Raw genomic sequence first — 24089 nt, 5'->3', positions numbered from 1 at the left:
TAAACCAAATTCTAACTTAACAGGCAGCAAGCCAGACCCTCAGAGATTCAGAGCCACTAGAAGGAACTTCCACAGCCTTTTTGGCTCCAGCCAAGGGTAAAGCTAAGATGAAACATTTGACAAAGAGTGATTCAAGAGAGGACTTAAGAGAGGGGACCTCTGGTACACAAGAGGAAAAAGAGGAAAAATACAGCCTTAGAGATTTGAACAATATACTCAGGTCTCAACACTGAAAAAAAAAAAGCTATATGAGATTGGCTGCCAAGAAGGAGGATGGCTCTGAGGAGTTTAAGACTGCTCTTAGGAAAGTTCTGTTTCTAGGCCAAGGACAACCAGGACAACCAGAGGAAGAGGAGAAGGATGATATCCAGGATTCCAACGATCCCCTCAAAGAGATCACATAGAAAGAAATATGCAAGGGAATCAGGAGAGCCAATCCTAAGCTGGCTGGTGAGATGCCGTACTATTGGTGCAAATAGCCTACAGGTAGGAGACAAGTCTGCAAAGCAGCTAGGGCCTCTCACAAAGGAGAGTGGAATGGACAAATACCTAGCAAGCCCTCTTGGTAAGGTTAGCTTGTGGACATGCCTCCTGTTGGCTGTAGCTATGACATGTCCTTCCTGAGATGATTTGCCATGGACAGCTAAGTAGTGGAACACAATTGAGCAGGGAATTAAGCTTCTGAAGGAGTTTGCTGTGAAGGAAGTGCTTTATGGAGATCATGGCACACATGAGCCTGATGACATTCCTCTTGGAACAAGTCTCACAAAGAAGCTTATTAAGCTTGCTCCTTCATCCTATGCTAATATCTTGGCCAGCAAGTTTCTATCAAGGAGACATAATGGAAGGTCTTTCACTGTTGGTGAATTCACCGACCAGCTGAGGCAGATACAGGACAGCTTGTCACATTCTAACCTAGTCTCTGCCATAAAAACTATGACTACAGAGATGAAGGATGGCATTAAAGATAGCATGAAATAACCGAAGGAGGAGATTAAAACCTCCATATCCAATCTGGCAAAGGACACCATCCCTTCATCTTCCAATTGTGTGCATGTTTCTGCCATCAGGAACAGACGCCCATCTCCTGCAAGGCAATTCCAGCCCAGGAGACAAATTCCACCTAGACATCAGCAATAACCTGGGGCACTGTGGATAATTATGAGTGACTAATTTGGTGAGAATGTGAGCAAGTGGGATGGTCAACCTACTTCAGTTCTTTTGAAGAGAGTCAGGGAACTGCAGAGTGGCAGAAACAGAGGCAGCAATACCAGAAAAGTAGCTGTCACTTCTTCGGCTCCCCAGAGTAACTGCAGTTATTCCAACAATTGCAATTTCTCTCACAACACCACCAATCATTGTGTACACCCCACATGCCATGTTCAGCATTAGGGGTGCCCTGCCTCCAGCCAGGAGGAGGAAAGGGATAGTGGAGAGAACCAAATCTATTGGAATGTATTCATTAGGTGGCCTGGCAGTTCAAGAGTTTGGAAATACAGGGCTTTAGTTGACACGGGTGCTCAGTGTACTTTATTGCCATCCAATTGCAAAGGGACAGAGTCCATATTTATTTTTGGAATCACTGGTGGATCTCAAGAGTTAACTAAGTTGCAGGCTGAGATCAGTTTAACTGGTAAAGAGTGGAAGAAACATACTATTGTAACTGGTCCTGATGCACCTTGCATTCTGGGAATTGCCTAAAAGCAGAGCTAGTGAGGAACACCAACACAACCAGCAGGCAGACCAAGCTGCTACGATTGCTCAAGTTGATACCAACTTAGATTTTGACCTTGATTGGAAACACCGAGGTGAGCTGTTCTTAGCTCAGTGGGCCCATGACTCATCTGGACATCAAGGCAGAGATGGAACATACCGATGGGCTCGCGATAGGTCAATTGACTTGTCCATGGACGCTATCACCCAAGTCATCCATGACTGTGACATCTGTGCTGCTATTAAGCAGGCTAAGCGAAACAAGCCCTTATGGTATGGTGAGAGATGGTCAAAGTACAAGTATGGTGGAGCCTGGCAGATTGACTACATCACTTTACCTCGATCTCGTTCTGGCAAGCAGTATGTGCTGACAATGGTAGAGGCCAGCACCGGATGGCTGGAAACCTATCCAGTTCCACATGCAACTGCACGTAACACCATTCTTGGCTTGGAGAGACAGATCTTGTGGAGACATGGAACTCCAGAGAGAATAGAGTCAGACAATGGCACTCATTTCAAGAACAATCTTGTGAAAAACTGAGCCAAAGAGCACAAAATGAGTGGATCTACCACATACCCTACTATGCACCAGCTTCAGGGAAGATTGAGCACTACAACAGTTTGCTGAAAACCACCCTAAAAGCCATGGGGGGTGGAACTCTGAAAAACTGGGACAAACATTTAGCACAAGCTACCTGGTTGGCAAATAGCAGGGGTTCAGTAAACTGAGCAGGACCTGCACAATCAGACTTGGTCCATACAGTAGATGATGATAAAGTTCCTGTGGTACGTGAAAAGCATCTGCTATGGAAAGCTGTTTGGGTATTTTCTCCTTCTGGTGAAGGGAAACCTGTGTGAGGGGTGGCGTCTGCTGAAGGTCCTGGTCATACCTACTGGGTAATGCAGGAGAATGGTGAAATCCAGTGTATTCCACAGAGAAATTTAACTTTAGCTGAGAGAGTTTAAATTCAGAGTGTATAATAAAAGCTGTTAAAGAGTTTTCTGTTCTAGGTACTACCTGGCATCGAAAGACATAAATCCGCGAGACAATCTACAGTACATGAGTGTGAACCCAATCTCACCTGGGAGTCCCTGTTCTCATCTTATCTGTGAGGAGACAAACTGTTTGCTGTTTTCTGAGCTTTTGAATCACCTACATCTGAAATAGCTGGAATGAAGTGTGAGTTGAACTTGTAATATTCATTAATGTAAATATTGTTTTAGATTAGGCAGATAGTTCTCAGCAAAACTCTGAGTGAAATAGACAGGGGTGGATTGTGATAGTTTGAGGCTAATTGGAATATTTTGATGAGATGTAGAAGAACAAGAACACAAAACTCCAAACTCACTGTGCACATAAGGCAAACTCTGGGATAAGGTAGAGGGATGGAAAGAATGTGGAAGGGTGGCTGGGAGCCCCTTCTAGGGACTCTGATTTCTGGGAGGGTTGTTTTGTTTCTGAATTACTTCCAACTTGTACATTTCTGTATATAGCTGTATATATATTGTAATACCTGCTTGTATGTTGTGCTAAGCTGTAAATATAAAGCTTCATTCCTTAACCTCCAGCCAGCTGAGTGTAGTCTGGGTGATTTTAGAAGAGTGGAGGGTGTGGATTACTCCCAAACAGTCATGTTTTTTTTCTTCACTCTGCCAAAAGTTACCTACCAGGAAAGGGATGACCAATATAGGCCTATGCTACCAATGCCATTATGTTTATGGATTATCACAAAATCACAGAATGTTAGGAGCTGGAAGGGACCTTGAAAGATCATCCAGTCTGACTCCTCTGCTAGAGCAGGATCACCTATACCAGATCACACAGGAACACATCCACAGTATCACAGTATCATCAAGGTTGGAAGAGACCTCATAGATCATCAAGTCCAACCCTTTACCACAGAGCTCAAGGCTAGACCATGGCACCAAGTGCCACATCCAATCTTGCCTTGAACAGCTCCACACGTCTTGAACCTCTCCAGAGAGGGAAACTCCACAACCCCGCAAGGCAGCCTGCTCCAGTGTTCTGTCACCCACACAGTGAAAAAATTCTTCCTCAGATTCCCATCCCATTCTATCCTCAGATCCTATAAGAAAAACTGTGAGAATGCCCTGTCATTACTGGAACCAGTGGCACATCCTGCTCTGCAGTGACCACTCTTCCTCTTGCATGGGCTTACCATAACCATGACAGTACAAGGAGGCAAGGTCAGCTTCCTTGGTCCAACACTGATTTGTTTTTTTGTAATAGCAAGATAAAAGACATTAAAGTCCACTTAAAAATAAACAATGTCTACCACTGGAATAATGTTCACAGTATTTTAACTGTGGACAGTGAAGTTTCATTCCACGTTGCCGGATGTGCTAGTAATACCACTTCAATCTGTATTATTCAAAGGACTACATGAGTGCTGTGGAATGGAAAGAAAGCTAGCCAGTCCAAACTCAATATTTAGTAGAGCAGACACATCCATACCATAGATATAAAATCTCTTACTAGAGGAAGAAAAATAGGACACATAAAAGACCTTTTGTTTCAAATGGCTTAAGGAGTCATCTCAACTTTTTGTACGCTTGGTGCATTTCACTGAGGGTGAATTTGCAAACAAGTCACAGAATCACAGTATGATAGGAATTGGGTGGGACACCATCTAGAATGGCTCAAGTCATTCTCATGTTTTAATTGCTGCTGAAGTACATGCAGCAACATCTATAATAACTTAAAATTTTGCTTTACCAGTGAACAAAGACTGAGGTGGTGGTCAGAAAATCCAGTTAGAAGAGACAGGTGCAAATACTCATCTATTACTTTACAGTGTTCCTATAAAATCCAATTTTCTCACCCCTCCTACTGCATTTAAATTTTCCTCACTACAACAAAAAGCTAAGCAATTATCAATGTCTTGCAAATTGAAAACATGGGAACAACAGCTTTTCTGAAAGTCTGTAATTCAAGGCTTAAAGTAGCTTCCAGGAGTCTTCTGAGGTACAGAGAGGTAGAAGGTTGAGACCTATCCCTCCTCAAGTCAAACTATTAACAGCACTGTTATTTGAATGATGGCCTCTCTGCTCAGTGTGAAGCAGTGTTTTCATTTGGCAACAGAATTTACTGGGACCCACTCCCAGCAGCAGCTGTCATCATTGCAAGCCAGAAGGTAAGCCTAGCTTTCTATCCCACCTCCCACCTTTTTCTTATCCTGCTGAAGATAACATGCCTTGGAAAAAAATCAGTATTACATGGGTGCAAATTTCAAAGCATTGGGTATCTGTTGCATACTTTTGCCCTAAATAAAATGCAGGGCATCAGTCCCTTTTCTTCATGCCATTTTAACACAGAGTAGAAGAGTAGCAATATACTCCCACACAGTCTATGCCCCTGTTTACCTTGGGGCTTCTTGTTCAACTGCCTCTGATATTAAGAGCAACAATGTGCATGAATAGTCCTCAGAAGTCCTATGTAAGTCAGACTTGACTAAAGGTTGATTTAATTCTTGCCTAACTTTCACTTATTTCAGGACTTAATTATCTGTAAGAATGTTCCTTTAAAATAATTAATCCACTTTCAGCTGGAGGTCAAGTAAGCAACCAAAGAGTGCAGGAGAGCTCAAAGAGAAATTACTAAATTAAGGTTCTTCAGGTCTTATTTGCCTATTTTAATCTTAATCAAGCTCCTCTCTCTTACAAATTATAAATCACAGAATCATAGAATCAACCAGGTTAGAAGAGACCTCCAAGATCATCCAGGCCAACCTAGCACACAGCCCTAGCCAGTCATCTAGACCATGGCACAAAGTGCCTCATCCAGGCTTTTCTTGAACACCTCCAGGGATGGTGCCTCCACCACCTCCCTGGGCAGCCCATTCCAATGCCAATCACTCTCTCTGGGAAGAACTTCCTCCTAACATCCAGCCTATACTTCCCCCAGCACAACTTGAGACTGTGCCCTCTTGTTCTATTGGTGGTTGCCTGGGAGAGGAGACCAACCACAACCTGGCTACAATGAGAACAACTGTCTTCAAAATATGGATAAATAATAACTCAAGTGAATTCACTGCCAACATAAGAATATTATCCACTTCATAATATGCCATCTCCAGCCTCAGAAAAATGTCAGACAAAGCAACAGGCCTTGAAGCCTATCAGCAATCTCTAATAATGACAGATAGTGGTGTGGGAAACAGTCTTTCAAGACCCAGAGCTCTCTGCATCACTCTCCAGAGTACCAGCTAAGACTGAATTGCCAAGATGTAGCACTGACTTCAAGACAAATTCGAGAGACCCAAATTCCTGCTACAGCATTTTGCAAATCTAGAATATATTTGAACACTGCAAAGAAATAAGTGTTAACTTATGTGAGTACCACTAGGGAAGTGCACAGCTGCATTCAGAGCCACTTGAAGCCTCCACAGAAATATCAGGGAACCTACGGTGACCCTTTACATTGCATTCTGGGGCACGTAAGTACCCAGGTTTAAAAAAAGAAATGACAGTCTTACTGCTGTTCACAGATGGGAAGGAATGGCTGGCTGCTGTATTAAGAAGGCTGTCATCTAAGCCGTAAATATTCCAACATACTCATCAGTCAGGAGCCTTCCCTTTTGATTTTCCTCTGTGTTTTGTCTTCAGTTGTCAGTAAATATGACATCTCTCCTTTCCACTCAGCTGGCTAATGGCCCTCGTCTAACTCTGAAACATTGGACTAGCACTTTGGGAAGCCATCTGTGTCCATGAAATAAAGATAAAGGCAATGCTACAAGGGCTTTTCTATTTCTAGTCTCTTATTAATTGCCCTGAAGATCTCAGCATAAAGTGAGCAAGCACTTATCACCAAGTGGAACCTTATGACATCTCACACATGTGCTCTTGCAGCACACAGGAACTATGGCTGAGCAAAGCACCATGGCTCCTTCTTCAGAGGAAAGGCTTGGGCTTGTCAAACATGCCTCCATTCTTCCCTGAGAGGGTATTCAGGCATAGCAGCAATATGTCATGGACGAGATTACCAGAGGCAGCTGATACACATAAAATGTATGTTCACTTATTGTCACAGAATTAAAGAAGATTACATTGACATAAACTTACTGCTGTCAATGTAATATTGAAATAACAAAACAAGGGCTCTACTGCTAATAAGGATTAATAAAAGTTAAATAATGTAGCTAAAACCAGAAATAACTGTTCAATTTATTTACTCTAGATAGCAGCAGAGTCTCATTTGCTCTTTCAAAGGCATAATCAGTTGAAGGGCACATTTTTCTTTTCTTTGTTCTTTCCCATCAATTTTAATGGGTGCAGAACATCAGTCACATGAAATGTAATGGGACAAGAAGATGGATGAGTACATTTGAAGCTACTAGTCACAGGACAGAAAACATCCTGACAAAGTGACACTGGCAGTGTAGGGTTCAACAATAGAGCCTGGACAATATTTAGTAAGTGAAACTATAGTGCTACATGATTTGGTATTCTCGCTGGGCAAAATCTTTCCCCTCTCACTATTCATCATGTTCCCACAGGTCAGACTCTCAAAGACATTCTCCAACTGAACATGACCAAATGACATATGTAATTCAAGGAAATACGTAAATCTGGGGACAAAGAAGTCATTTGGAGATAAATGGGGACAACCTTCTGTATTACAAACTTAAAACGGCTTCATCAAGAAGATTTTGCATAGCCTGGTATGATTCACACCCCAGATCAGAAATATATTATACCTATAGGAGTGAGGAGACTTTATCTATCATAGAATCATAGAATCAATCAGGTTGGAAGAGACCTCCAAGATCATTCAGGCCAACCTAGCACCCAGCCCTATCCAATCAACTAGACCATGGCACTAAGTGCCTCATCCAGGCTTTTCTTGAACACGTCCAGGGACGGTGCCTCCACCACCTCCCTGGGCAGCCCATTCCAATGGGAAATATGCTGAACTTGTTGAGAGCAACAGGACTCCATGGAACAAGTAACAAAACTCCCCTATTTTCACTAGCACCTGAATAAAGGAGTACCAATAAATATTCAGAAATTGTTCCATAACAAAAACCCCCTAATTTACACAGTACAATAAATAGCATGAATTAAAAAGCATTATGCCTCATTAGTTATCTGAGAAGAGGTTCTGGAGAAATGGTAAAGAAAATTTCTATCAAATATGACCTATAGTGTATGCTAAAGGAAAAAACAGTCATCCAACAAACCAAACCAAACCTTTCCTGGACTTGGAGGAAGCATGCAACTCCAGAGCTGTTGGGAAATACAATGATCCACTTATGCTATAACTTTACCAATAATTGCTAAGTGGATCAATCAAGTATTTTATGATGCTTATTGTGATCACCATCATCATTACTAGACAGTATTATTCTGGTTTCTTCATTAGCCATTTGCAGAGATCTCTACAGTTAAATCTTTAAAGTCTTAAATAATGCAGAACTTCATACCAGAAAGAGAAAACAGAAACCAGAACCTCTTCATATACATCCATGAGAGGTGTTAAGAGTTAGACCTCCGAGTCCTTGCACCATACTAAGTATGCTCTATGTCCCAATATGCCACAATCACACATACAGTGGTGTGTGACACACTCTTTGCTGTGTGAGCTTCTTTTTTTCTTTTCTCCTACAAGATATACTGTGATACTGTGAAGATATGAAGCTGCTCTCTAACAAAATCTCTACAAGAAGAGTATGCTGCTAAAGGAGATTATACACAAAGAGGAGTTTCCTACAGTTAGTCACATGTCTCAGAAAGAGAAATCCAGAGAGGATGGAAATTCCACGTCAAGAGAAAGTACACCCAACTCTGAAGAGTAAAACATTTTAAGATAGAAGGTAATTTGACTCACTTTTGGCTTCCAAATGTCACTATATGAAGCAACCCACCATTAAAAGACACTACTGAATATAAGATGTTTCAAATGTGAATCAAGCAAAATATTTCATTATGAAGCTATATAAATAATATTCAGATGTTTCTAGAAATACCTTTCTAGAGTTTTCCATCTTTTTGATGAAACATCTAATTTTTCTTTGAAGCACTTTGATTTTGATGTAATGTTACTCTTCAGTGAAAAACAATTTGAACATCACATACACTTTCTGGAGTTTCCCATTTATAAATCACATGGGTCTGTGTCTTTCCTGACTGTAATAGCAGACTACATGACAAATTAAATTTAAACAATGAATAAAACTGTGTTGCAATGAGAGATGCCATCTCCACTTTTAGTAACCTTGACCTCTGAGGAAGCATTCCAAATGCCGAACTTTCACTAATAATTGACTCTTCCTACCATCTTTTCTTGTCATTAAAATTTGTTTTGACCTGCCAGTTCATATGCCCATGGATATCATGAGGAATCTGAATATTTCACATTCTAGCCATGAGGAAGTCGAAGGCCTGAATAATGATTATTCCCTGAGCAACTTTCCCTGCAAATCCATCACTACAATATGCAAAAAGCACATTACAAATACAATCAAACATATTAAATAGGCCAGCCAATTATTCTGCTATGCTGCAGGTAACCAAAGACAGTTCTTTTCTCCAATTATTTCAATAGTTTGGTCCTCATAATGATTTAGTGACGTTCACTCATACTTGTGCTCCGCTTGGCCCTCAGGACATGGGTCCTGGCACTGCAGTTCATTGCCCTTCTGACATTAGAGAGAAACTGAACACCTTCTAAGTTTGTAGATCTTCCCCAGAAGCCCTACTAGTTTGCTGCACATGACACAGAAGCTGTGCTGATGTTTGCAGCAGGACAGTCCCTGAAGGCATGTCTGGAAGTATAAGAGCTGAAGGGCAGGTGTTGACACAGCCGTGGTTGGCTCCTATTGGAAGTGAGGACTGTGGACAAGTCTTGAAGGTCCAGAGTCAAACCTCTTCCTCTTCCTTAGGGTCATCCACAGCTGCTAACACCCCATGAGTGGGTCTTTGCCTCACCTCTCAAGCCATGGTGGTAGACATGCAGAAGAACTGCAAACCCTCAGGAATTTAAACTGCTTCTAAGCATTACCTGTCAGGTTATATCAATTCTTTTCAGATTTCCTAAACTGTAAATTTAATCTGATTGGTATTTGCAAACTTTTCGCACTGATAGGAAATGCTACTGTTAATGAAAAGTGTTTTTTTTTCATAACAGTATGATTCCAGGAGCTAGGGGAAAAAAAAAAAAAACAACAAACAAATCAACCCCCCAAATACGAAGATATGGAACAAATCATAAAAATCAGTCTCCCTATGTGTGAAGAACACAAAAAACTAAGCTGTGTCTAGACACTTTAAAGATGCCTGTAGACTTTTGCAGATTGAATCCTCTCAGGTTCAAGTCTGACAGGAATTCTACATATGATAGTTTAGAATTTTACTTGTTCCACCATGCTTATGTTGTTTCAGAGATGAAACTTCATGGTCAAAGCCTTTAGGGAATAAACTAGTACTGTACATAATCAGGCCACATACCAAATGAAAACAAATGTTTGCTTTCATTTACCTTGCTGATTATCAGGATTTGCCTTACTTAGCTCAAAACCCCCAAAAAAACTCACAAAAAAACAAACCCTGATCTTCACCCTGGAGGAAAAAGAAGCCATTACTTTTTCCACCTAAGAGAAGATGGATATGTATAATTTCCTAACTTTCTCAAAGTTAAATAATAAATACTCACAACAGTGAGGGTCATTCAAGTTTACATCATCCTATTATACAGAAATGGCCAAACAGCCATGGCATCCTCTGCCTGTCCACAATGGTATTTTAAACTGCAATTCCATTTCTGGATTCAGCCCATGGCAAAAAAATATTAATCAAATTCTCTTTCTGAACCATTGTTTATCATGAAAAAAAAATCTAGATAACCTTTTAACAGTTACTGATCTAATACCCTCTCTTAACAGGCTGATTTATGTTACAATTATTTAGCTAAGTAAAACAAATTACAGGCTTATTACACACAAAATATCAAGTAGCTGTCTTTACTACAACCACAAAGTAAGTGTATAAAGAATAATCTGCATCTAAGTCTTTAAATTATTTCATTTCTTGATATTCTGAAGTGATGTTTGCAATCTGGGAAATCTCCTTGCTCTTGGAACAAAAAATAAACAAACCCAAACAACAACAACAAAACAACCCAAGTAAATACCCAACACTACCATCAAATTACCTTGCAACAGCCCAGAAGATGAGAAAAGCCTTTGTGGTTGAAATTAGCCAGTGGGTTCAAGGTTATGGGGTGGACAGTAATGCAAGTACTATTACAAAGAGCTCATGCTCTTTAAAACAATAGGTCAAGCATGCTCAGAAGTGAAACAGTCTTAAAATCAAAAAGACAAGCAATATTCAGCTTTCTAAATGGTTATATGTATGAGACCTCACCAAATCCCTAGGAATGGAAGAGTGATTGGTTATCACCAAGCCCTGCTGTACATGTCTCCGTTAAGCGCATAGCTCTTGAGAGAAAACTGGTGAAATAACCTGCTGTCAATTGACTCTTAACATATACTTGGCAGTGTTCAGATGACATTTTAATGCCCCTCCCCTTCAGTGAACCACAAAATGGGAAACACTGAACCCCTAAAATAGGCTTTTTTGGCAGTTATCAGCCGGTGAACGCTCACGGTAGCAAGATTGGATTCATCATATCACTGATGTGTAAGACTCATATAAAGATATATTTTGCCTTAGGCCTGAGGATTATATCCATACCAAATCACATCAGGAACCAAGCCTCAAGAAAGAATAGCTCTGTAAAAAAAAATATATTATAAAAATCTTATAATTAGAAGAACCCTTAATCCCCATTGTTAAATTCAAGTTGCAAGGAACAGAAAAATGACAGAGAAAATCATGCTGTTTAGTACCTCAGACGCCTTTTTTTTCCCCATGGCATTGCATACCCCTGCAGATTACTGATATAATCACACTATGGCTTTTTGCAGCTGCCTCTGTTGTACCCATCCCTTCAATTCTTATCTCACATACTATTGTCTGCTTTCTTATCTCAGGATTCATTCTTTATCCTTCCTCTTGAGGTATGTGCCTTTTACAAAATGGTAAACAAGGACAGAAAAGGAAAGCCTGGCCCCAGTGAAGTCAGTGGCAACACTTTATATTTGCCTGGATTTTATCACAAAAGAAAAAAGGAGTTTTATCACGGGCAGTTGGCATGAGATCCAAAATAACATGTATCTACTTAATATGTATTTTGGGTGTCGTGTTCAAAAGAATGATCCTCCAGACCTTGCTAACGGGTTTAGGTTCCTAAGAATGCAGATGATAACTTCCTTACATGCTCAGTTGTACGCGTGGGTGTCTTCTTTACAGCCACCATCCATCCAGACAGTCAGAGATGTTTATTTCAAGCAGACATGTGCCCAGACCCAAATGCCCACAGCATAATCCTCGAGGACTCCTCAGAAAGCCTTCACACCTAAATACAGTTCAGCAGTGAGAGCCACAAAATCAAGACTAGAGGTGGCCTTTCAGATACTTTTTCTCTTTCAAGCAATTGGCATGTAGTGACTCAAAATGCAGGGATGAGGTGTGGATGCTTGGGGCTCTAGGGACAGTTACTCCTGGGAAACCAATGCTCCCTACATCCATGGACAAGCACCTAACATGGGACAGTGAGCTCTTCCAGCAGGAGCAAGAATTCAGTTGTTAGCAATGCCAAAACACTGGTATCTCTTTCTGAATGCAGCCTGCAGAAACATCATGGCAAGGGGATTAGTTATTCAGATGAATGCTGCTCAGTTATCAGTGTAAAGTAAACAAGCAAGGAAACAGAGGAACCAGGAGAACTGTGTCTGCTGAACACAAAGAACATTTCTGTCGAAGTCAAGTTTTATGAACTTGGATTTTTAAAATCTTTTTGGTTTAGCAGAGAATCCTTAAGGAGACTCCATCAAGTTTCTAGGACAAGACTAGAAACACATGGCAAGCTTCACTTGATTATAGAATGATAGAATCATAGAATCAACCAGGTTGGAAGAGACCTCCAAGATCATCCAGTCCAACCTAGCACCCAGCCCTAGCCAGTCAACAAGACCATGGCACTAAGTGCCTCATCCAGGCTTTTCTTGAACACCTCCAGGGATGGTGACTCCACCACCTCCCTGGGCAGCCCATTCCAATGCCAATCATTCTCTCTGGGAAGAACTTCCTCCTAATATCCAGCCTATTCTTCCCCCAGCACAACTTGAGACTGTGTCCTCTTGTTCTATTGCTGGTTGTCTGGGAGAGGAGACCAACCCCCACCTGGCTACAACCTCCCTTCAGGTAGTTGTAGACAGCAATGAGGTCCCCCCCTGAGCCTCCTCTTCTCCAGGCTAAACAACTCCAGCTCCCTCAGTCTCTCCTCATAGGGTTTTTATACCATAAATACATTGCTCTACCAATACGAGGCAGTTCAGCTTTGGTGGGAATTACATAGAACAGAGCTGTGAAATTGCTCAGTTAAACTGAGAGGAAACAGTACTCATCTAAGTTTGTCTCATTCAGCACCTTAACATTTATTTTCAAACTTTTCAAACAGACAAGAATCAGGGAGGTTCTCTATTGTTACGCTTAGAAATATCACAGTAACACAGTACCAACAAGGTTGGAAAAGACCTCACAGATCATCAAGTCCAACACTTTACCACAATTCTCAAGGCTAGACCATGGCACCAAGTGCCACATCCAATCCTGCCTTGAACAGCCCCAGGGACGGCGAATATAGACAGGTACAAGAAGGAAAAGATAGGAAATGTAGTAAGATCAAACCAGATATACTTTTGCTATTGATTATACTCAACTTGTGTCATTCAAACAATGTCCAGGTGGTTAAATACAAAACTTTCTCATTTCATATTCTCCTGGGGTGAAAGTGTCCAGCCACTTAGATTTAAATGCACCACCCCAAAAATGTGTCTGTGCTAATGGTTCATGTGAGTTAAGTACCAAAACTGAATACTAGTGGCTGGAGGTTGGTACAGATGGAAAATAAGGATCACACCATCCAGTTTATTAAATCCTCTAAATAAACACAAACAACTTCTAGACCAGAGAGGACAGGTCCCAGTGACAAGGAACTGTGTGGCCACAAGTTGTCATCTCTAATGAAGCCAGCTAGAAGCTGCATCTCCTGATAAATACAGAAGTGCCTCTACTGTTTCAGTGGGCAAGCTTGATGTCTCTCTTGTCAACACCTTTGAATTTGAAAAGATGTAACTCTAAAAGCACTTCAAGTAGCCCAAGGGGTATAAAAATGAACATAAAATCAGAACCCTAAACTGGTGAAAATTTGAGTTTTATGCTAATTATGGAAACCAACATGAGAAGCAAACTGTATAATCAGTCTTCAGAGGATTTAAAAATGCTGTAAGCAGTTATCTACTAAGATCTCAAGTCAAATGTAAAATACAAATGTGCAACCTTCTAGCTTTAATCCCAGTTCCACCGCTGACTTTGTGAGACATTCCAGGTTGTCTCTGTTTTCCCTTCTAGCTTTTCTCCCTTCTCCCTTTCAATTCTAAGCTCACTTGAGCTCATCTGACTGCTTCTTAACATACAATTCAACAAAGAAGTTCACACTGGTCTTCAGTTGACCTCCAAAAGTAAAGTGTTCACTCTCTCACTGCTCTCTTCTTCTCTAGGTTACACACACATTTTGAAAACAAAGCATAGAAAATCCAGCCAACAGAAATTATTTCCACATGCTGTGCACAGAATCCTGCAAAAAATTTGCATTTCCTTTAGTTTCACACAAGGCTACTGAACATTGCTGCTGATGACTCGTAAGATAGTGCTTCAGTTTCATTACCTCTCATACTTGGTATATTTCTCTTATCCTTTCTGCTAAACAGGAAGATTCTTCATCATGCATCTAACACATTACTTAAACTCACTTCTTCCACATCAGCAGTGCATGAGAAAATCAGCTGACAACAGCAGAGGTCTGTTCCTAATGGACATGAGCACACATCAGGTCCCACCTTCTCTTAGTGACTTCCTGGCTGCACACTCATTAGCTCAATCCTGCTTACACAGCACATGGGAAATTACAATAAAGCCACCCAAGAAATAGCATGTGGGACCATAAATTTTGAATTGAGACAACTTCTATTTCCCCAACGATAGGTACACAGAGAAGAGGACTTGGGGGGCATGCTACACCTGATACTTCTTCACAGTGAAGTCAAGAAGTAAATCTGACTCATCTTTATGTCCTGAGGACAGGTGAAGGGGCACTCAGAAGCAGAAGGATTCTTCATCAATGCATAGTGGTCTCTCAAAAGCTTTAATTCTTAAAACATGACTATTTGAGGTTTTGCTTTCATCCCAGCCTGCACATGTAAGACACAATTATCAAAATAAAAGCCTCTGTCACACAAGCAAATGCTGTTTTCAGAAAGGGCCTCCATGGTCTCTGAACTACAATCTCACTGAAAGGCAAATGAGCCTGGAGGAAGAGGGTGTGGGGAAGAGCGAGGAATTATCCATATTCTAACAATGTCTTCATTTCCCAGCAGCTCTACAACAAAAAGCTCTCTGGTGCTGAATCTGACCTCACTACAAACGGGAGCAGAAAACATGCCTCACTGTATGTGCTTGCTTGGTTTTCCTCTGCAAATGCTCCTTCCTTTGTTTACTGTATTTTAAGCACATGAGTGCACAGACCACCCACAGCATCAGGTAGCCTAGCACCGGAAAGGTGAGAGAGGAGGCTGGGACTGCTTCCCTATATGAATATAAATTAATCTATCTGATCCGCATATGCTAGTGAGCCACAGCTCATCCTCAGTCAGTTCATGTCCCTGACAGGCTAACTTGTCCCAAGCTCTCCAGAAATCATGCAGATGAAAGAGCTAAGGCTGTGGTATAGGAATTACAGACTGAAGAGTTGAAAAGGTATTTGCAAATCAAGCAGCAATGCCTGCCTTGGTTTAATTCAATTAATCATATTGTATGTCTGCCCTCCACCCCCCCTCACCCAACTCCCCCCCCCCCCCCCCCCCTCGCCCCAGCAAATCAATATTGTACATGGAAGAAGTTCTGGTGCAAGATACTACCTGGTCTCTACTGCAGCACCTGGTTGAAAATACACTCACTATCCTTTGGGCTTTGCCTGCATACACTGAAATGGATTGGGCTGAGTTTACAGATGAACACAGAATGTGGCAGTAAGCACACTAAGTAATTTCTCTGCTCTCCTTCTGCACCTTATCAGTGACATTTCCCTAACAGCACAAGACGCAGCACCAGGCTCACTGCACTTCAACTCCCCAAGGAAACGTGCTCAGATCCTCCTAGGGATTACACTTTATCTGGCAAGCACCAGAGTAAGAAGTGAAAGCACCAGTTCATTTTGCACCCTGGTTGTTCACATGCACAGACACTCCAACGCAACAGCAGACAAGACAACAGATAACGGAAAGAATTTCTTAGAATCACTTAAAACCTCCATCTCTGAGCTTCCTAATTATATCAATAGCATTTATTACTATAGAACATTACTGCAAGGAATATTCTGAACATGTATTCACTCTAAACCAGGCACAGCCTCCTTTTTCCTTGCACATATGCAGTCCTTTAAGAAATGTTTAATCCCCTTCTCAGCACAACCTGTGTTTCTTATTCCTTGGCACAGAAAAGCAGATACCAACCTACTCCACTCTCTCCATTTTACACTTTCAGATCAGTTTGGCAATCCAGAGCTGGGAAGGGGGAGAGGGAGGAGAAGGAAATGTGGTGCTATGCTTTTCCCTGTGCTGTTGCTGTAAGAAAACATGATGATAGGATTACGACTAAGTATTGAACTAAAGGGAAGTGTTCCACCTAGAGACCGTTTTCACCAGGCAATGCAATGGGCAGGTTACCTGCAAATGGACACTTTAAGGACTGAATATGCCTGCTGGTTCTGTGTAAAAAATGATGCAGAAGTATTGCCCCCAGTAGTAATTAACAATGTTAATCTTCTTCTTCCTCTCTATGGCGATAAAAAGAGTCATTTTTATATTTAATTAATGCAGAGAATCATTTTGGAAACTGGCTAATGAGGCTCTGATCACATTACCATGAAAATGTGCATTAACACCGCAACTGAGGAGGCCGTTTCATGTGTAGAGAATCCACTTTGTAATTAGCCCACTGTGAAATGAATCACATCAGGAGGAACTTGGAGGGAACCAGTCGGCAATGGGCACTTAGCTGCTGCTGTGCCAATAGACCACCAACACTGTAAGCTGTTTTCTCCTCCACACTGCCTGTCAGCAGCAACACAGTCCAAAACTGCAAGCGCTCAGCCTCTGTCAGTGGCAATGTGTCAAAGCCAGGATAAATTACAGAGGGAGAGAACAGATGCTGAAAGGCACTAAACTTTACTATGTGAGGGTCTGTTGTGCCAAGAGGAGAAAATAACAAAACAGAAAACAAACCCAAAAAAACTCAACCAGACAAAAACCAAACCAAACCAAAACCCAACAACCCCAGAAAACAACCAAACACCAAAAATCCCAAACAAAAATCTGCAAATCAGATGCTGGTTCAATAGGATTCCAGAAAAAAAAAAAAAAAAGAAAGAAAAAAAAAGAATGGGCTATTATGGTAAGTGCTTGGTTCATCTTTTTGCATTCTGAAGGAGCTAGGAACACATTAGCAGCATACTGCTACCCTGCTACTCACACTGCCACGATGCTGGAAGAGACACTAAAATATCTAGATGGGATTAAGATCATTGTCTGGTAGTAAACAGAAATAACACACACACACACACACAATGACCAAGCAGCACACTTCACCCATGGAAAACCTGTTGTGTTCAGTACCTGTTTAAAGGTGGCAAGCATGTTTCAGAATCACTTCAGTTTTAAGCAGTTAATCTGAAAATTTCACACACTTCTTGGCCAGCACAGACATGTCATAAAAACTTTGTTTCTTAACTTAGAAATACCTGAGATCACAGACCTAACACTTCCAGATGCAGCAGCGTAACTTAACTACAATCAGTCTCATTACCAAAGCCAAGAGCTACCTTAAAACACCACAGACACGGTTCACTGAGAGTGCTGCTATATGACTGACATCTTGGCAGAAGATGCACAAAAATGTTAAAAGAATCCCACAGGAAGTCATCTAAAAGGGGAGTGGCAAATGAGCAGAAAACAACAGACACAGAAAATACTAATAATTACCAACACCACCCCAACAACAGCAACAACTTAGCCTGCAATTTTGCAAAGGAGAGAAAAAAAAACAAGGTAAAGCCAAACAAAAGCATCTCTACTTGCTCTCTGTAAAGAACACACATTTTTACTCTGGAGATGCTGGCAATATCCTCTGCACTCACCTGTGAAACTTCATAGAGCAGTTTGTAGTGTTCCTCTCTCTTCTGAAAAGTGCACAGATTGCAGCCCATTCTATTAAGCAACACAAGAGCAAAGCCTCTAATTTCCCCAGCACTGAAAGGCAAACGCACTGACAGGGAATCACCCTCCAGACTTGACTACTGTTTTTCATCAGTCACTCCAGCCCCGAAACACAGGCACACCACTGTTAGCTGGAAGCACAAGGCAGGGCAGTGTGTAGCAGCATGCTCTTCCCTTTCCCTAACTATCTTACACTCACGTATACACACACAGAGTTTCGACTCAGTTCATGGCAACACTCCCCCTGTCTCCGCATCAGTGCACATGACTACACAGATTCTCACTCATGAATATTAATAGCCTCTCATTGATTATTTATGACAGAACGTGTTAGTGGGGAGGGGTGTTATAGCTGCTGCTGCTGACAGATGAATATTCACTAATTAAGAAGCAAATGTACTGTGGTTAAACAAAATTCACTTGTGTCAATACCATCGCTGTGTATTAAGGTTAGAGGGACTAAGCCTCACGTATTTCACCCACATTTGCCTTGATTTTTACAGTAATTGTGAGACTAATTCATGAATAGGGGTGGGAAAGGCACGAGTCAAGTCTTATGTTAGGTCTCCACCCCGTGCAACAGGGATCATGCAATACATTTAAAATATTTGCAAGCATTTAGGAGAGTGCTTATGAAACCTGGGCTGATGCTGCTGAAAATTTAAAGTAAAGGAGGAAAGAAAGAAAGAAAGAAAGAAAGAAAGAAAGAAAGAAAGAAAGAAAGAAAGAAAGAAAGAAAGAAAGAAAGAAAGAAAGAAAGAAAGAAAGAAAGAAAGAAAGAAAGAAAGAAAGAAAGAAAGAAAGAAAGAAAGAAAGAAAGAAAGAAAGAAAGAAAGAAAGAAAGAAAGAAAGAAAGAAAGAAAGAAAGAAAGAAAGAAAGAAAGAAAGAAAGAAAATTAAGCAGATAGCTAAGCTGCTAGCTTAAACTTTGGCACTGCCAAATTCAGCCAAAATTCCAGAGTGCTCATAGAAGGCATGAATCTATAACAACTCATCATACATATCCAGCACATGTGGAAATGCAGGTGTGTCTGATCTTTTTACATATATATACATACACCATACTGTTTATTAAATAATCTTGCTTTCAAGTCTCTTCTGGCATGTAAAGCAGATTAATGGTAATTACACCCCCAATTTCTAAGGAACTCAACAGATATACCCTCTTGGACTTCTAGATATCAAAGCTTTTATCATAACATGCCATTACATCTCATTTTACCATTTGTAAATTAGACTTTAGTGGCTCCACAATTCTCAATGTGTGTACAATGGCAAAGATGCATTTAAAATTAAAAGCCACATGCTAAATGTTAAGGACAATGGAAATCACGATTCTAGGCTGACATTAATTCCTATATTGTGTATCATGTAATCCACTAGCAGTTATGCAAGACAAAAATCCCAAGCTATGACCAGCCAAGACAGGGAAAAATAGGTTATTTTTGGTTTATCACTACTTTCTCAGCAGCTCTGCTAATCAAGAACTATGTCCTTATTCCAAAGCATCTTTAATCTGGTGGAGATAGCAGGTGGGATCCAAATCAGAAATAATTACTTGGAAACCAATGAAACCAGTTAGTTAAGATTGACACTGGGCCCTAAAGAGTTGTAATTACTAAGCACTGATGTACAGCTACTATTTATTTTTTTTTTGGGTGCAGTTTCAAAAAAGTGCTTTGTCAACCATTTAAAATCGATCACAGGAAATGACTGTAATGAGAACTAATTGTTAACAAATTGGCTTTGCATCTAGCAGCACCTCGAGCACCACCAACACCGGGTAGCAAACAGATCAACAATCATCTGCTGCTTATCAGCCCTGCCTCTTGGGATGTAATAATCCTATTTTCTGGGCCTTCATTTTACCTAACAGCCAGAGTGAAAGCCAAACAGAGAAACCTATAGGAAAATCTGGACCATTACAGTGAATTCTCCATAAAGTTTTCTGGAACATCCATGTAAATTACAGGTAGCTTGAGACTAAATCCTAACTAAATTTCATTTCCCTTAATAAGTGAGCAGAGTCAAGAGGAATCAAATAAGGACCATTAACAGAGCAAGCTCTCCTCATATCAGCTTCCAGCACTCTTATGAAACATAACACTACAATTAATTTTTATTTCATGGAAGAACCTCAATAGGTAGGTAGGTAGGTTTGGTTTTTCACACACTTTTTTGAACCTAAGAAAGTCAGATTAATAAACTAGACAACAGTCATGCAAGAGCAACAATGCCACCTTTCAATAAAAGTGCTCTCTCCATCATAGAACATCAAGGGTTGGAGGGGACCTCAAAAGATCATTAAGTCCAATCCCTCTGCCAGAGTAGGTCATAAAGGAATACATCCAGGCAGGTTTTGAATGTCTCCAGAGAAGGAGACTCCACAACCTCTCTGGGCAGCCTATTACAGTGTTCTGCCACGCTCACAGTGAAACAGTTTTTCCTTATGTTCTCATGGAACCTCCTATGCTCCAGCTTGCATGCGTTGCCTCCTGTCTTATCACTGGACATCACTGAGAAGAGCCTGGCTCTGTCCTTCTGACACTCATCCTTCACATATTTATAAACATTAATGAGGTCACCTCTCAATCTCCTCTTCTCCAAGATAAAAAGTCCCAACTCCCTCAGCCTTTCCTCATAAGGGAGATGTTCCACTCCCTTCATCATCTTTGTGGCTCTGTGCTGGACTCTTTCAAGCAGTTCCCTATTCTTCTTGAACTGAAGGGCCCAGAACTGGACAGAATATTCCAAATGTGGCCTCACCAGAGCAGAGTAGAGGGGAAGGACAATGTCCATCTCTCTCCACCTAGTGATCACATCCCTTCTAATACACCCTAGGATACCACTGGCCTTCTTTGCCACAAAGGCACATTGCTGGTTCATAGTCATCCTTTTGTCTACCAGGATCCCCAGGTCCTCTGTGCTGCTCTCCAACAGGTCAGTCACCAACCTGCACTGGTACATGGTGTTGATCCTTCCGAGATGCAAGACTCCACACTTGCCCTTGTTGTATTTCATTAAATTTCTCCCTGCACAACTCCAGCCTGTCCAGGTCTCACTGAATGGTAGTACACGTGTGTCAACTACTTCTCCCAGGTTTGTGTCATCAGCAAACTTGCTGACAGTGCACTGTTCCCTCATCCAGGTCATCAATGAACATATCAAATAGTACTGGTCCCAGTACTGAATCCTGAAGGACCCCACTAGAGATACAAGTCTTCACCTGACACAACTTCTTCCTCTGACACATACACAGTCTGAAAGCTAAATTTCATTCATAAAAGGAGACATGATTTACCTTGATGCCATCCAGAGGGACCTAGACAGGCTGGAGAGGTGGATACCCCGACTGATGCTATGATTCTATCTTTGAATAATTCAATGCTTTTCTTGATTGTGGAGTTCTCCACATTCATCACCTACAATTTAATGTTACCATAATGACTAAAATCATAATTTATAGTCAAACCAGGAGTGCAATAATGCAAAGGGATAGAATTCAACTGGAAGAGAGTTACAGCAAAATTTCTGCTTGCAAGGTGCCCTTGTTTAGATCCTCTAGTTCATTTTAACTACCTAGAAGATGACTCACACATTTGGCATGTAGTTTCCCCATTCAGATATCAAAATGCCTAATTACAGGTAGCCATGTTTTAAAGTTTATCATTGCAAAAACTGAAGGCAGTGACACTGTGAATTAAAGGCTTTAGAGAAAGTCTTTGCCTATCACCACTGTCCTAAATAAAGGCTCAAACCTACAAAGCTTGGCCTCAGACTGGCCAGATCTTTTAGTTTATCATAAATATCAGTGTTTTTGCCAAGCCTGAAGTCAAGTGATTGCACACGAGTCAGTTTTCACATCAGAAAAAGAAGAACATTTCCAGCCCTGTGACTGCTGAGAACAACTTTAAAACCTTCAGTAAATCAACTTCAGTAAATGCAAAGACTCAGAATTTGTACAAAAGCTAACCAGCTTGGAATCTTAAAGTACAGAATGTATGTGTTTGTAGGTTAAATGAAGATATAAACTGTGGAAGTACAGAGTCATTGAAAATGGGTTTTTGCAAATAGGAAAACCTGAAGAATGTAATCCTACTTCTTACAAAAGGTCTGTAAAAAGGTAAACGTGCACTATACGTTTTCCACAGACATCAGAAAACACTTAAAAATGCATGATTGAGAAAAGGTAAGAATGTGTATCTGCAATAAGATGCAATATTTACAGGAACATTATTTGATCTTCATAGGAAAGACACTTGTTTAAACTCACGTCTTTTAGCACAGCCACGAAGACTTCCTGTACTGCTCAAAGCCACAGCAAGAGCAGGGCGGTAGGAGAAAGGGCAAAGTGTGGAATTCCCATGTTCTGTATTTCCCAGGAGGACTGTAATTTATCTGAAGATTATCTAGGTCTACCTGATTGTAAATCAAATGGGCTCTGCATGTGGCATATTCCATTAGGGTCAGATGTCTCCTGGAAGAAGGTAGGAAACACCTACAACACCATACAACATGTCCAGTATATCAATGATTTTTAATCACCCACGGTTAAATTGACACAGACCTATGAGACTCCTAGTCTAAAATGTAAATAATTGTCTAGAGAAAAATGGAAAGCAAGTACATGAGAAACCTTCTCTGACACAATTGCTTACAGCACAACAGCTACAGAGTTTAAAAGAAATGCAAATATCAACTAAACTTCTGTTTATCACTCTCAAGTGAACAGTCTGGCTAGTTTTCTTTGGAATAAGGAGCATTCCTTTATTAGGTTTTACTGGCCAAACTAAAGATTGCTCAGATACTTTTTTCCTCTTTCTCAAAGTTTCACCTGGGATATTCTTTTCTGAGGTTTCTATTCTGAGTTGTTTCCTTATAATTTCCTTCCATAACCAATTACAGAAGTGGTGCAGAACATCAAATGATGGCTTTACTGAACTTCAAGGCCTTAGGAATACATACAGACATCAAGTCGAGAGTGTCAGTTAAATCTGGAAAATCAGCTGAAGTTAAATTTGGAAAATCAGTCCAAGCTAGTCCTAAGAGAATTCACTGAAGTAACAAATTTGTTAACAAATTCTAAAAAAAGTGGACTTTCTCTTGACTTTCTCTGCTTCATCAGTTAATTATAAGGAAACTATCTAACACATCTTTACTTCTTAGAATAGAATCATAGAATCATAGAATCAACCAGGTTGGAAGAGACCTCCAAGATCATCCAGTCCAACCTAGCACACCAGCCCTAGCCAGTCAACTAGACCATGGCACTAAGTGCCTCGTCCACTCTTTTCTTGAACACCTCCAGGGACGGTGCCTCCACCACCTCCCTGGGAAGCCCATTCCAATGGCAAATCACTCTCTCTGTGAAGAACTTATTTTAACTATGTGATTTGGTAAAACCAGACTGAAAGCACTTCACTTTACTGGAAAAGGGGAAACAACTCCCATTTTCAAAAAGGGTAAGAAGGAGGAGGCAGGGAACTCCAGGCCAGTCAGTCTCTCCTCTGTGCCTAATAAGATCATGGAGCAGATCCTCCTGGAGGCACTATTGAGACAGGATAATAGTGAAGAGGTGATTGGCTACAATCAGCATGGCTTCACTAAGGGCAAATCCTGCCTGACAAACCTGGTGGCCTTCTATGAACAGGTCACAACATTCATAGATGAGGAGCAAGCAACTGAGGTCATTTACCTGGATCTGAGCAAGGCCTTTGACACTGTCCCACACCACATCCTGGTCTCCAAGCTGGTGACACATGGGTTTGATGGGTGGAGCACTGGATGGATAAAGAACTGGCTTGATGGCTGCACCCAAAGAGTGGCTGTCAATGGGTCCATGTCCAAGTGGAGGCCAGTGACAAGCAGAGTCCCTCAGGGATCAGTCCTGGGACCAGTCTTATTCAACATCTATGTTGGTGAGATGGAGAGTGTCACTGAGTGCACCCTCAGCAAGTTTGCCAA

The 24089-nt window shown here is 41.1% G+C and overlaps 1 protein-coding gene across 3 annotated transcripts in view; it reads right to left on the bottom strand.

Moving 5' to 3' along the window:
• The window catches only part of PDZRN4 (PDZ domain containing ring finger 4), a 306071-nt gene that overhangs the window by 115551 nt on the left and 166431 nt on the right, over positions 1-24089 (bottom strand). Inside the window, exon 1 of one of the 3 annotated variants that reach the window (XM_064142191.1) lies at positions 18047-18115. The exons of the other annotated variants lie outside the window; for them this stretch is intronic. Coding sequence (XP_063998261.1) covers positions 18047-18115 — 69 coding nt within the window. Of the gene's footprint in view, positions 1-18046; positions 18116-24089 lie in introns of those variants that run through there. 3 annotated transcript variants of the gene reach the window in all.

Source organism: Pogoniulus pusillus, chromosome 4 (assembly GCF_015220805.1).
Source record: "Pogoniulus pusillus isolate bPogPus1 chromosome 4, bPogPus1.pri, whole genome shotgun sequence".
Lineage (NCBI taxonomy): Eukaryota > Metazoa > Chordata > Aves > Piciformes > Lybiidae > Pogoniulus > Pogoniulus pusillus.
Note: the sequence above shows the minus strand (reverse complement) of the source record. Positions and strands in the feature narration are given on the sequence as shown.